This window comes from Chanos chanos, chromosome 3 (genome assembly GCF_902362185.1).
Source record: "Chanos chanos chromosome 3, fChaCha1.1, whole genome shotgun sequence".
Taxonomy (NCBI): Eukaryota; Metazoa; Chordata; class Actinopteri; order Gonorynchiformes; family Chanidae; genus Chanos; species Chanos chanos.
Window position 1 is genome coordinate 50,699,672 of NC_044497.1, and position 14,150 is coordinate 50,713,821.

Consider the following 14,150-nt stretch of genomic DNA (forward strand, 5'->3'; position numbering starts at 1 on the left):
TCTGTATTTTTTTTTTTTTGCACAACTCACCACGGATATTTGGTTTCTATGGCATAAAGAGGTAATGGAGGATTTATGCCAGTCCATTCACAAATTCAATATATCTCTCCCCAAAAACACAGACCAAAGCCACGATAATAGATACTGCGATGAATAAGCGTCTATATTCATGAGAGATCAGCAACCACCATTTCAAGGAGTATTCATCTTCATTTGCAGTTCACTTTGTCTTATTTTGTTTCAAATGGGAGAAAGCTGAGATGCTGGAACTCAAATTTTCACCAGAAGAAAAGGCTCTAAACATGGGCTATTTGACAGCTGCTCTTCAAAATATGTACAAAAAAAAAAAAAAAGCTGTCACTTTATTTTGCCTATATTTTGAACTAATCCTTTCATCGGCAGCTGTCGCTCTGACACTCTAGATGTGAGACAGGTGAGTCAGGCAAGTTAGACATTGAGCCGAATGTGACTCATGCTTAACTGAATACTCTGTTCACACATGCATAGAGTTTGCTCTAAAAACACTCTCCACACATGCTGCAAGAACTTAAGTTCATTCGCACGCAGCACACAGGAAATATTGAGCTGGCTCATGACCTTAGCTCATGGAACTGCCGCCAGTATGTTTAGCCAGAAACATGAACCATTTCCGAAGGGCTGTCTGCTAATTAAAGAGGACAGCCCGGTTAACCGACAGATCGTGTCTGCTTGAGCAGAGATTCAGTGGCTCGCCTGAGCCAGGCCAGGCCGGGCCGGGCCGGGCCGGGGGGGGGGCGCTGGCGGGCTGGTGGTGGGTGGGGGTATAAATGTCAGCATTGCCCGACTCCCCCTCACCACTCACAAACAGGCGTAAAGTTACGTCGCACTGTGTTTTTACTTTCATTGAGAAGGAAGTGTTTTTATAGCCCCAGTACATAAGAGAGCTCTGTGGGTGGGGGTCCTAAACTATGTCACTGACACTCAAAAAAACACAGCTTGCGCTATGACAACACGAGACGTACAGACGTATATCACAGTGTCACAGCTGAGAAATTGAACACTGTTATGCTTGGCCACAAGTGTAAGTCACAAGCGTGAGCATTAGTGGTAACAGGTTACATTATTACAACCAAGTCTCTGTTCAGCGGTAGTGGGGCTCTAATATAACAGACTGCCTGGGAGCTAGAATGGCTGATTAGACTTGTCACTCACTACCCAGTCCAGACAGGTCATGACTCTTCTTATGTATTTATTTAAAATGGGTTGTAGGCCTGAAGTTTTTTTTTTTTTTTTTAATATCAGAATGGAAAGACTGACTAGGTGTCTGCTGGAGTGTGAGGAAATGGATGTATTTTACACTGTGGACAAAATCCTATTAAAAGGTGGTCTTGCTTGGGAGGAGACTGCCTTAACAAGTGAAACAAATGCCAAAGGCAAGGGGAAGCAGAGATTTGAGGTTGTGTGTTGATTGGAAAACAACAACAACAACAACCAAAAAAAAAAACAGCCAATAATGTTTTCATCTCCCCAGCATGAGCGTAATATCAGTCAAGATACATAATGTGACCCGACCCAAAACATTAAATAAGACTCTCTTTAAAAAAGAAACAATTTGCTTTACCCCTTCTACCATTAAAATCAGATTCACATAGCAGAAGTGGTGTATAATCCACTTATATGTGGTTAGACCCTGAGTCCATTTCATAGGATGGCTGAAATATCTACAAAAATCCTTGCATCTCCTTCTCAAAACCTCTTAGGAAATAAAACCTCCATCCACACTGAATTGTGGAGAAGCTGACATGAGAACAAGGCAATTGCATTTTTCAGCACAGGAGCCTCGCATTGAAATTCTAATTTCTTCAACACGGTGAAACAAATTTTGGACAGGCACTAGGAGATTTGTCTCGTTCGCTTCACTCCAAAGCGGTATGACACATGAATCATTTATCCTATACATTCCTTCAACAACAAGTACAGATAAACAATATGTCTTTTCCACACAGCAGAATCGCTCATGTTTCTTCTTTGGAGTGATAGACGGAAGATGTAGGAGTCGTTGTACGTTATGCGGTCCAGCCAATCAGTGACCCATCACAAAGAGCAAGAAAGGTCTTCTTCTACACATGTTGACCCAGAGTACACCTAACAGTCTAACAAAAGCCTGAAGGAATCTAGTATGCAAGTGTCTGTAGATGTCAGCTGATGTGGAGACTGCTGCTCTATCTGTTTGCATGTTGCTCTGTGGACAAAGACTTGTACCACGTGGGTACTTCTCTGGGGAATTTTTCTTTCTATTGAATGAGATTTTCTCTCTCTCTCTCTGCGGAGTCCATTGTGTTAGCAGACAGCTGCAGACAGAGGCGTGGTGAGGAAAAGCCAATCTGGTAAATCAGGTGAAGCCTCACGCTGCTCTTGCTTTGGCTCAAGTACAAGACTCCAGATCTGCTGAGGAAAGAAATCAAAACAGAGCCCAAACAAAACTTGAACTCCAGCTGAGACCTTGAAGGAACTGACTCCCACATAAACAGTCATGTTCTCCGCACAGAAAACAATGGCCAATCAAGCGGTCAGGATTACTCCGCTCTGTCCACTCTCTCGCCGATCTGTTGGGACGAGAGCCCTGCCATATGGACACGAGTGTCCTCAAGGGACACTAATACTCTCCAACAACAGCTGGAACGATAGAGAAGGACCCTGAAAGAAAGAGGGAGCGTGAGACAATAGAAAAACAAAGAGAGAGAGGGTGAGCCAGAAGGAGAGAGAGTTAAAGGAAGCTGCAACAGAGAGAGAGAAAAAGAGAGCAAGAGGGAGAGAGAGAGAGAGAGAGAGAGAGAGAGAGAGAGAGAGAGAGCGAGAGAGAGAGAGAGAGAGAATTTAATGAATAGTCTCACACTGAGATGCAAAAAATCCCATGTAAGTGTCAAACATTTGTCTGTGACAAATCATATGAGGCACAATAGTTGAGATGATTATTGTGGATTATTATGTCTGATAGTAATGTTTTCTCTCTTTTTTTTGTTTGAACATCATTGTTTTCCGACAAAAGAATAGTAAATAAACACACTGAACAAAGCACAACCCTCAAATAAAAAAAAAAGAAAAAAAAAAAAGAGGATTCCCGACATACAATTCCCTTCATGTCAAATCGTTCCACGGACCATGCTGCCTGTACCTGGGAAATTACTCTGACAAAAATATACGTTTCTCGAACATGCTCCTCCCTCTAATACAGGACTCTGACAGAACACTGAGAGCAAACTGATATTGTGCATCTGCACTGCTGCTGTTCTCATGCACACACACACACACACATGCACACACACACACACACACACACACACATGCTCACAGAGCAGAGGATCTTGCCTTGAGCTACTTACTCAGAGCAAAGCTACAGACTACAGCTGATGAGACTATTATTCTCCCTGATAAAGGGTGGGTGTACGGCTGAGGACAAACACAATGGCACACTTTGCAAGTAAATTAGACCCCATACTGCACTGTAATCATGTTCCAGTCATGTCTGTCTTAGACTGTGACTGAGAGAACAGCATCGCTGACTGATCGCTTTCCGCTACAACCCAGGTTCTCTCTCCCCCAGTGTCTTTCTCTTTGGTGGTTCAAGTGATTTGTACTGAAGAGACAATTTGACCCAGATGAGTTCATGGAGTACAGGCATTTTTGATTACTTTCAACGGAGACAGGGGTGTTATGACACAAGACAGGTCTTGCACGTCACAAAGGGTCATTCGTCTTTTCAGTCTCGGGGGTTCTGACACCTTTTAAAAACGGGACGGGACCATTTGCGAACGGCTCTCAGCTGAGGCAAAAGCCTCCCAATCAGCCAAAAATCAAAACCAGACACTGGAAAATGTGAGAGAAACAAGAGTTCACCAAAAATGACCTCAGTGATAACAAGCTCTTCCCGACTTTTCGTTCTTCATCCAATAGGCAAACTATGAGGAGTCCATTCCAATTCCAGTGTCACGGCATTACAATGCAAGAAAAAGCTCCATCTGGTTTTCACTCCCTTTGTTTGTTAAAACGCTGATTCTCCAGTGCAGTTTGCATTGTGAAGCTGTGACAAAGAGCAATAAGGTCCAGCACTCATTGCCAAGGTGTATTTTACACATAAATACATCAGCAAACACACACATTTTTTTTCCTGCTTTCTCCACACTGTGACATGGACTTGGCCATTATAGTTTGACAAATGCGCTGTAGGGTGAGTCCTCGTTACGACTGAGGTGAGGTGAGGAGAGAGTTGACGTGTAATTGGTTAGTGTGAGGGAAGAAAACGTCATCCTAAGGTTTACTTACATGTACTCCGGATCTGCCTGGAGGGCCATGCAAGAAAGCGCAGCAAAGCCAGAGGCAATGTTTTTCTCTCCATCTTTCTGCTTTTAATCAGTCTGCATAGTCAAAGATAGTGAAGGGGAGAGAGAGAGAGAGAGAGAGAGAAAGAGAGAGCGGAGAGAAGTAACTGAATGCAGCAGTAAAAAATTAACACGTGGTTATCGCCTTTTGAAAGTCTCTTTCCTCGCCACTGTTAGATGAGGGATTAAAATCAAAAGAAAGCAAACAAACAAACAAACAAGCAAAAAAAAAAAAAAACACCCTGAAAAAAGGTCCTCTTAGGACACCGTTGAATGTCGCTTTCAAACATCCACATCATACAAAAAAAAGCAGATTTTTTTATTTAACGTGTATGTTTTTCCTGAATACCTCGAGAGATCTGAAGTGTTTGATCTTATTTGTATTAACATAATCATCTGCATAAGGTATGCACGAATAGCATTGGAAAAGAGCAGATTTTCAGACGGATTTGACAGATACTCGCAAGGTGACTGGAAGGCTGGTTCCACAAGTAGCAGAACTCTCCTCTCATCTGATCTCTTACGACGCTATCCCAAGGGCTGGAATCGGAGTCTTTATCACATACGGTAAAGTGCGACAGAATTTACGAGCGAAGAGAGGGGCGTGAGAGAGAGAGAGAGAGAGAGAGAGAGCTGTCAGCGGCTGTTTGATTGAATTCTCTCAGAGAGAGCAGTCCAGTGCTGGCAGCCATCATTAACCTTCAAGCCGCAGCCAGTCCCTCCGTGTCGTTCGGCCAAGGGGGGGCACAGGCTAGACGGGACACACAACCCCCCCCCAGCTGGGTTTTTTGAGGAATGTGAGGTTGACGCAAGCTGGTCCGTCGGGTCTGGTTGGGGGTGGTGACTTTTTTTTTTTTCTAAACAGCACGAAGTCCTTGAGATGTGAGGTCAAACTCACACCTTTCCCCCATCACTCTTCTCGGCCTGGACTAACAGATCAAACAAACATCCTGCCCTCGGGATGAAAAAAAAGACACATTTTCTGCAAAGTCATTGCACTAAAAACCACAAAAGATGTCGATGCTTGTCATTAACATACAAAAGAGAATTTTAACCAAATTTTACTCCACTCAAAGTTTTTTTTTTTTTATGTATGTTCTAAATTTGATTTATTTTTGTATATTTCATCTGTAGGATCACATTAAGCCAGTCTGTGGTGTAAAATCATGATAAACTGATATATTGCAAAGTGAAGATCCAGTATTGTGCATTTAAACATCTTTCTAGCTACTCATACTCACAAGTCCCCTGATCCCATTGATGATTTGACTTGCAAATGATTGCTGGAGTATTCCTTTCTCCGGCTTTGATAAAATATTCTTTCTCTTTTTCTATCCCTATATAGTTGAAATATACAAAGCAAGTCTGAGAGCTGAGAGAAAGGGAGAGCGAAAGGGCCTTGACTTGTCCGCAGAATGGTCTAGAAACACTCATGGATGCACCATGGAGACACATGCAGTGTGAATGCTAGGAGAATAACATGCCATTCAATGCTACCCAGTGGACACTATTAAAGATAGATAAAAAAAAGTCTAAAAAGCCTTCAGCATATAAATAATATCATCTGAATGATTTCTTCTTCCAACAGCATATAGAAAATGGTTAAGTATTTAGCTTTTAATAATTAAACCCGGTTTCAGTGTGAATTTAAATGTCATATTTTAGGTGATAGAAGGAAAGCATGGCTTATGTGGCCCAGTGTCTGTACATTATGAGCAACATAAATCAGTTGATAACCTCATACTGAGATTCCGAATATCACTCCACAAATCTTTCACATCAGCAATATCAGTTTCTGGACGGCTGGTCAGCATAATCATATTAGTCTTGCCAGTGACAAGATAAAGCAGCACATTTCCATGGGGCCACGCACGAGGGCTATTGCAACAGATTTTGAAAGAGCATGTGCTGATCTTGAGAGTGGCTTAGGGGCTATCTCTAAAATCAGGGCACCTTGAAAATCGACACAAAAACAAAATGGTGTAATTAAGACCAAGAGGTTGCAGAGATTTACCAATCAGTAGAAACCTCTTAACTTAACAAGAGAGATGAACAGCAGAAGTCTTTCTGACCTTCATTGACTTGTTCTTTCTGGTACTTTTTTTTTCACTTAAAGCTACACACAGAGTCACACGCACATTTGGTGGTTATACATAACAAATCCATCACAAGATGACGTTTCAAAGTTCAAAACTATAAATACAGCCATGGTTCTGAGTAAAATTCCACTCCCATTCTGGAAACTTCAGTAAAACTGCTGAAGTGGTTTTGGCCTGAAGGGAAAGAGTCAGAAAAACCCTCCATCTAACATAACCACATCAAGTGAGTCATGCTTCAGCAGCACATGTCTGTGCCTTTTTCATTTTGGTTGTCAATTGAGGCCAGATCTGATTTCACGTAAGCTGTCATTGAATTCTTTTTCTTTGACCTGCTTTATGCTTCATATGGAAGATAATGTGAAGGGAAGCACTTCCACACAATACAGTAGAAAGTGCTACAGTAAGAACCAAGAGACATTTTCACCTCTCCGCTTTCTGCGAGTGACTTGACACATAACAGACTGACTGCATCCCGTTTTTCTTTTGTGTGTGTGTGTGTGTGTGTATGTCTGGGTGTGCGAATGGACCATCGAGGTGAAATAAATCGAGTCAAGTATCGTCTCTTTCGCAACACTCAAACACATAAATAAGACTGCCGCAAAAAGACATGCTATGACTCTTTCCAGAGTTAGCTAATCCCCGCTAAGCATTCATTTACCTCAGCAAGTGTCAGAGGAGAGCCAGGGGTTTGAAAACACATAAAAAAAAATCACGCAAATCACCTCAGTGTTCTTCCTGTACCTTACTGATCACTTCATAGAATGACTACTCTTCTATCTTGTACCCACATTTATGTATGATATTACAAAAAAAAAAAAAAAAAGAAAAAGAAAAAGAAAAAAAAACCTCAGCCAACATGAACTAATGAAATTTAGTGCACTGGGCCTCCATTTGGAATGGGATCAATGCAGATGTTATGAGGCACATTTAATTGCACATAAATCCATGATTTAATGCATTGTAAGGCACTCACAGTATTGCAAGGTGCATTGGATGTATTGAATGTATTATGTGGAGCATTTTCCAGAAGCAAGATCTTGATGTACATTTCGTATTCCTGTGCAGATCACTGGACTGTAGCAATGAATGGAGTTTAAGACTCCTGGGTAGAGGGGGTCCTTTGAGAGCTCTTTTCCAGAACCTTCTCGGTCCTATTTGCCAGATGGGATCAGGGTCCCTGACAGCAGCATAACACCAATTTCTAAGTGCCAAGATCAGGTCTCCAAGGTACCCAGGATCCGGTCTAATCCAACTAAAGCACTCCGTCTTAATTGTTGCAATTAGTTAATTAGCTACAAAAGAACTTTTTTTTTTTTTTTGCATTTTACCACGTCTCAACCCAGTAGCGAAATATTTTTTGTGGAAATGGGTGCTAGCAGAGTACCTGATACTATATTTATATTAAAGAAAAAATGTTAAACATTGTAATATAAGTAATATTTATGGCTAATGAAGTCATTAAGTGGGGGAAAAAAAGCCTCACAAGCTGCCTCTAGCATCTGAGATCCTTTCTCGAGAGTTAGATTTATATACATCTCACTAATGCTTAGTTCAGACTGAAGATCCTATTTAATGCATGAATTGTTCCCTCAAAAGACCCTATTTCCCTAACAGTCCTATTTGAAAGGAACTTATTTTTCGTGCTGTTCCCTGCCCACCCCCCCTCCCCTGGAAATGACCACACAAAATAAGTACTCTTCTGTATTTTCAAAATCACAGCAGGTGTCCATTATGACATCAATACATCACAATCAGACGAAGAGTCTTCCCTTGGGTGTCTTGGCGTCACACACTGTGAAATTCCAAACCTAATGTGTAACAAGCATTAATGTCACACAGATGCAAAATATAATGGCCAACCTGTTAGTCACTAGAATAACAGGCTGGCTTTGTATCGGTAACTGTGGTAATTGCAAGTGAACAACAAATATCATCTCACAGAAAAAAAAAAATTGGAAAGAGATTTAAAGATTACTTCTGAGGACATGTTTTAATGTCATTATTAAACTGATGAATGGTCCTTGGAGAGAGGAGAGAGAGAGAGAGAGAGAGAGAGAGAGAGAGAGAGAGAGAGAGAGACTAGAAATAATGACCGGCTGAACCAAGAAAACAAAAGTGATCAATAAAAAGCTTTCAGCTCTGCGTTGCTCCATTGTTCTGCTGATGAACCAGATGGGCTGTAAATGTTGTTTGTTTCCAGGGGGGATAAAAGGAAAAAAAAAAAAAATCTTAGCTTTCGATTGTCACCAGAACATTCGATTGACTGAATATCAAGATCCAGAGAAATAAGCAAAGCCCTGTGGAAGGGAGCCGTGAGGAGCTCTCCCTCTCTCTCGGCTATCAGGGCGCTGGAGCGTGGGTGACAGTGGGATCCTTTGGGCCTGCTCTTTTACCTGGGGAACAAAGATGTGTTTCCAACTTGCTGATGCCAGCGTCCCACAAGACCAAATGTGATTCAAACCACATGCCTCTGCACAGAAGCAGCCAAATTGGTCATGAAATAGAATCCGTTCGGAGAATCAAACCTGACGCAGAACAGGACGCACAATTTTGTGATGTTATCATGAGACTAAGAAATCCAAAACTGAAGAGTTCACAGGTGCAAGAGATGAAATAATAGTCAATATGTAGGTCAAAGATTGTTCAGTTTACACAGAGAGGACAAGAAGACAGATTATTTTCATAATTCAAATTTTATTGACAGTCTGTATATTACAAAGAAGCTGTACAATAAGCCCTGTACAAACTTAAACTCAGAGAGTGAAGGCCACGTATTTGAACCAAATGACAAGAGAAGAAAGTAGAACAGACCATGGCTATAAAAACTGACCTGGCTGGAAGTGTTCAGACTGCCGTAATGAGAAATTGAAAGAAAAAAAACCCCAAAAAAACAAACCTTCACAGAAGGACATAATGTAGCCACTTTTTCAGCAGCACACAATTAAAAAGAAAGCAAAAAAAAAAAAAAAGACCCAATGTCAATTTGTTTTTGTGTGAGACATGAGGTACTATGTGAATCAATTCAGAATGTCTTTGAAATTTCTTTGTTGTCTGTTCTTGACCACAAACAGATTTATTGAACAGGAGGACCGAGAATACCTGCCGTCTGCTGTTTGGCTAGTCATATGTTCAATTTGACTATGCTCCACCAATAAGAATCCCAGATTGGCTCTCCTAATATCTCATTTACATTAAGGGGTATCTTCATGACTACTCCTAGTCAGAAGGTTCCGAAGGCAAAAAAAAAAAACAAAAAAAACACAGAGAGGTAATTTCAAAAGACAAACGTATGAGATAAAAAGCACTCTGGTCCAGCCCTGTGGAGCGCGCCAGGCAGAAGACAGTCTGCTAATTGGCCAGCAAAGGCTGTTGTTGTCGTGGTGATGAGGCAGATGAAGGTTGTGTTTGAATCCTGCCCCATTCCATGGCCGTCTCTGTAGGCTTCTCAGGAGGGCTTCGACTGCACACCTTTAGATGCAGCCAACATGGCCCGCACTTTGGCCATGAGGTCCTTCAAAGAACAAAGGGAGAGAGAGAAAGAAAAAAAAGAGAAAGAGAGAGAGAGAGAGCGAGAGAGAGAGAGAGAGAGAGAAAGAGAGAGAATTCTATTACACAGGAGAAGTAAACACAGTAAAACTCAGAAGGCAGAGCCAAATAAATTCAGAAATCCACTGTTGACAATGCCACAAAGGTTAAATCCTTTGTGAGATTTAAATGAAGATTTTAGACTGAACATTAAGATTTGCCTGCTGCTTTATAAATATGATAATCCTTGTTGCTATATCTGGACAGGGGTGCTAATGTCACACACTAGGGAGGCCCTTTTAGCAGCTCGGCTACATTCTCATTCCAATCGGTCCATTCAGCCCGGCCTGTGGGGGCCACTCCTTCTAAATCCAGCCTGAGTGTGTGATCTCCCAGGGCACTGGTGAAGCACAGCTGCTCCTAAATCTAAGGTCATGACACATGGCATATTTTAACTAGAATATTCATTTGTTGATTGAAAAACACACACAGAGGCAGGCACGCACATGTACACATGTGCACGCAAACACAACATGAAAGGCTTGCTGTTATTGAGCAAAAAAATAAAGAAAAAAAAAAAAAGAAAAAAAAGAAAATCACATTATGAGATTAATTTTCTAAGTGGTCCATTACTAATGCACCACATTCGGAAGAGAGACGCTCCACATCTGCTGTAATAAACACACAACAATCTCCGATGTCTAGTCTCACAACCTAAGATATACAAAAATGACGGCTTAATGTATTCCTGCCTTTTTACAACGGTTCAACCATCGACACCTTGCATCACAAGCCTCATTAGCTGTGCCTGCTCAGATCTGAACATGGTCCAAACTGGAGATTACATATCAAATTGGTTAGATATTCAATCTCTCTGAGCAAGCGTGTGAATTGCATGGTTGTCACAGAAGAACTGTTCAGAGTCTGATGATTTTAAGGTTGAACTTAGTGCTCCGTCTGTCTTCTTCAGCCTGAGATATTGATCCTGAAACTCCAATAAAGCCCCGAACCAGAATAATCATAAAAACAAATAAATGAGACAGACAGAACAAATACAGGATATGGGCAACTCCTAACTAAAACAAAACTGCACCTCAGAACACACACACACACACACACACACACACACACACACACACACACACACACACACACACACACATACGGATAGCTAGATACAGGCAAACCCACACACATAGAGACAGACAGATGGACACACACACACACAGATATAGCCAGACGCGCACACACACATACAGACACACACACGCGCGCACACACAGGAATGGGTCGGTCTGGTGTGCTGAATGGTGTATTAAGTGGGAGCAGTCTGGGAGGAAGATGACTAAGAGAGAGCTTTAGAGGGACTGTAATAACTTGCCCAGACCAATGCAGTCACAGAACAACAGCACTCACCCCAGTGATGAAAAAACAAAAACCCCCAAAAACAGAGCACATTTTAAGTGGTAAAGCTGGCCTGAAATATCTCATTGCAGAATGGCTCACTTCAGAAGGTCTATTCTGCATTACTCCTGTTTTTAGTTACTGAAACAGTTCTACTGCCTGTATGGTGCTACTTAGTGTATAGTTCAGATCAGAATCAGTTCCAGAGAACTCTAACCTCACCCTCCACTGGGTAAAATACACAGCTAAATGCTATTAACGGAGTCAGTAGAGATCCAACAGTAATAGTAAAGATCTGTTTTGATTTCAGCTCCACAGCCCAGGATGGCGTGACCAAGTATCGGATCCTTGGGGAGAAAATCTAACAGTACGGACGAGACTGATACACACTCAGACGCAAACTCTATCTGAGATGTATTTCCAAAAAAAAAAAAAAAAAAAAAAAGAGGGGAAAACGTCCAGGGAACGATTACTGTTGGATATTACCCAAACGCTAATTAGCTGGGCACGGTTTGCCTGACAATAAAAAGCAAGAACCTTTTCTTTTCTTTTTTTTATGGGACAGATTCTGGACTGAGTCTGAGCTGCAATATGGATGGTAAATGGATCATAATGAGGCGTTATTTGCGAACATACACAAGGCGTTAGTGAAGCCAGAGGCCGGCGGGTGAGAAAGAGGAAGGGATGTTTCAGAGCACCTTGATCCCCTGCGTTTAAGTGGCGGGACTAAGCCTGGGGATGAGGGGCTCTCTCGGGCAGCGACACCGCACGCTGTCCAGCCTTTAGCCCGGATCACTGACCAGAGGCGATTACAGAGATGAACTGAGCAAATCTTCAGTGTGATTACATACGATTACGTAAGGGCCGGTCGCGGCATCCGCAGCTGGACGGCCATTATTGTTGCTCCTCTTGTTGCTGCAGGAGGATTGGGAGGTTTAAGGGAAAAGGGCGTCTCGGGGGAAAGAGTTTGTGAACAGACCTGGAATCTCTGGGCCTACGGCTAGAGCTGACCCCCCCCCCCCATTTTTTTTTTTTTTTTTTTTTTATGGAGGCTTACTGATATAGCCTGTGCTTTCTTTAATCTTGATTGTAAAATCTAAACTCTTTTCCCTTCTATAGCATTTTTTCCTAACTTTTCTCGCGATCCTCAATTTTCTTGTCAGCAGCAGGCAAAGAATTCCGCCTCTTATACAACGCTGTTATCGTGTCCCTGAGTCGAGTCAGCCTTTTGGAATCAGATCACTTTAGCTTTAGCCTCAGACTCCTTAATGAGTTACTCCCAGACTTTGAGGTGGTCAGACCGAGGCTGTTTGCATGTGCTCCGGATTTGCAGAGGAACAGTAGCATTACTAAACTACAGGAGATGTCCTGCTGCAGTTCCTTCCTCTCTGCCCAAAAAAATCTTATGGCAAACTAATAATGTTCCAGGGAGTGTTCAGTATATTGCCATAAACATCCCCTTATCAAACAATCACTCATCCGTCACAGGGCATGTTCCATTCAATGAAAAGGCAACCAAATGGGGAAAAAAATGCAAAATGTTTTACTGCGAGAGAGAGGGAGAAAGAGAGAGAGAGAGAGAGAGAGAGAGAGAGAGAGAGAGAGAGCGAGAGAGAGAGGGGGGAAAAAGTCCATTACATTCTGCCCACGGCATCGTAAACCAAGCTCCTTAGTCATTCCTGACGGGTAGTTTTAAAGTTCATAAAACAGCACGGGCAAAAGCGTATGCCCAAAATGCAGAGCAAATAAAGAGTACGTGTTTCCAGCTCTGCGTATGTGTCGAGCCCCCCCCCCCCCCCCCCCCCCTTTTTTTTCTTTAAGTCTTTTCTGAAGGTCTTCAGTTTTGGCGGCAGCTCTGAAGATACTGTTAAGCGTTCTTGCTCCTGTCATTACCAGAGCGCTTTCCCTGGACGGCTCCCGAAGAGCTCCTGACTGGGATCAAAACCTCTGCTCAAAGATGCAGCTAAAAACTCTTAAAACCTACTGATCTTTCACTCAATGGGCCGCAGAGCCCTGCGTCTCCTAAACCCGGCCCTCCCCAAAAGACCGAACTTGTGGGAAGGGAGGTCTTCAAGCGTGTCTGCTCTGCATCTTCTGCTTCAGAGAGCGTTTGCCAAGGTTAGTCTTTTTTTTTTTTTTCCAACCCCCTCCTTCCCTCACAAAGGGTTCTGGCTGCTGCTTTTAATAAGATAAAGCCCGTCTGCGTAAGACGTTGCCCCGCGGAAGACCTGTCTGGGTTCGGAGGTGTCAGCATTGATTCAGAGCAGCAGTGAAACGAACGCGCTGTGAATTTCATACGCGAGGAAACCACAGCAATCAGAGGATATTGCTATAGAATAAAAAATGTCAAGCTGAGCCTACTCAGTGTGTTGCATCTGATGGTTCTAAACTACATAACTGAAAGATAATACTACAGCCAGCCAGCTCAGAGGCTTCCATTAGGCTAAATCAAAGAGGAGCACCCATGCATCGTCAGAATAATAATAATACTGTGGTTACGAAAGAGGTTTGTGCCTTCATAACTTTGGGCTTCTGCATGGGTCTTTAACTGATTTAACAGAGTGAAGCTGAGAGATCTGAAAGTCAGAAATCCCCCCCCCCCCCCCCCCCCCCCCCCCCAAAAAAAATCACTCTTTAGGATGTGGATTTTCTTTTTGTCTAAATAATAATACATTTATTTTCATCTTCCTTTCACTGACACTGCTGTTCTTCTTGTGAAACTTTAATGCTTCTCTGCCGTCAGCAGCTGTGACAGAAAACGGTG

General features: G+C 42.5%; 1 protein-coding gene across 2 annotated transcripts in view; it reads right to left on the minus strand.

Moving 5' to 3' along the window:
- Positions 1–9,168: 9,168 nt before the first annotated feature.
- The window catches only part of sfswap (splicing factor SWAP), a 52,197-nt gene continuing 47,215 nt past the window's right edge, over positions 9,169–14,150 (minus strand). For both annotated transcript variants that reach the window (XM_030767459.1, XM_030767457.1), the window contains one exon: positions 9,169–9,968. In XM_030767459.1, coding sequence (XP_030623319.1) covers positions 9,903–9,968 — 66 coding nt within the window. In that variant the 3' untranslated portion in view covers positions 9,169–9,902. The remainder of the gene's footprint in view (positions 9,969–14,150) is intronic.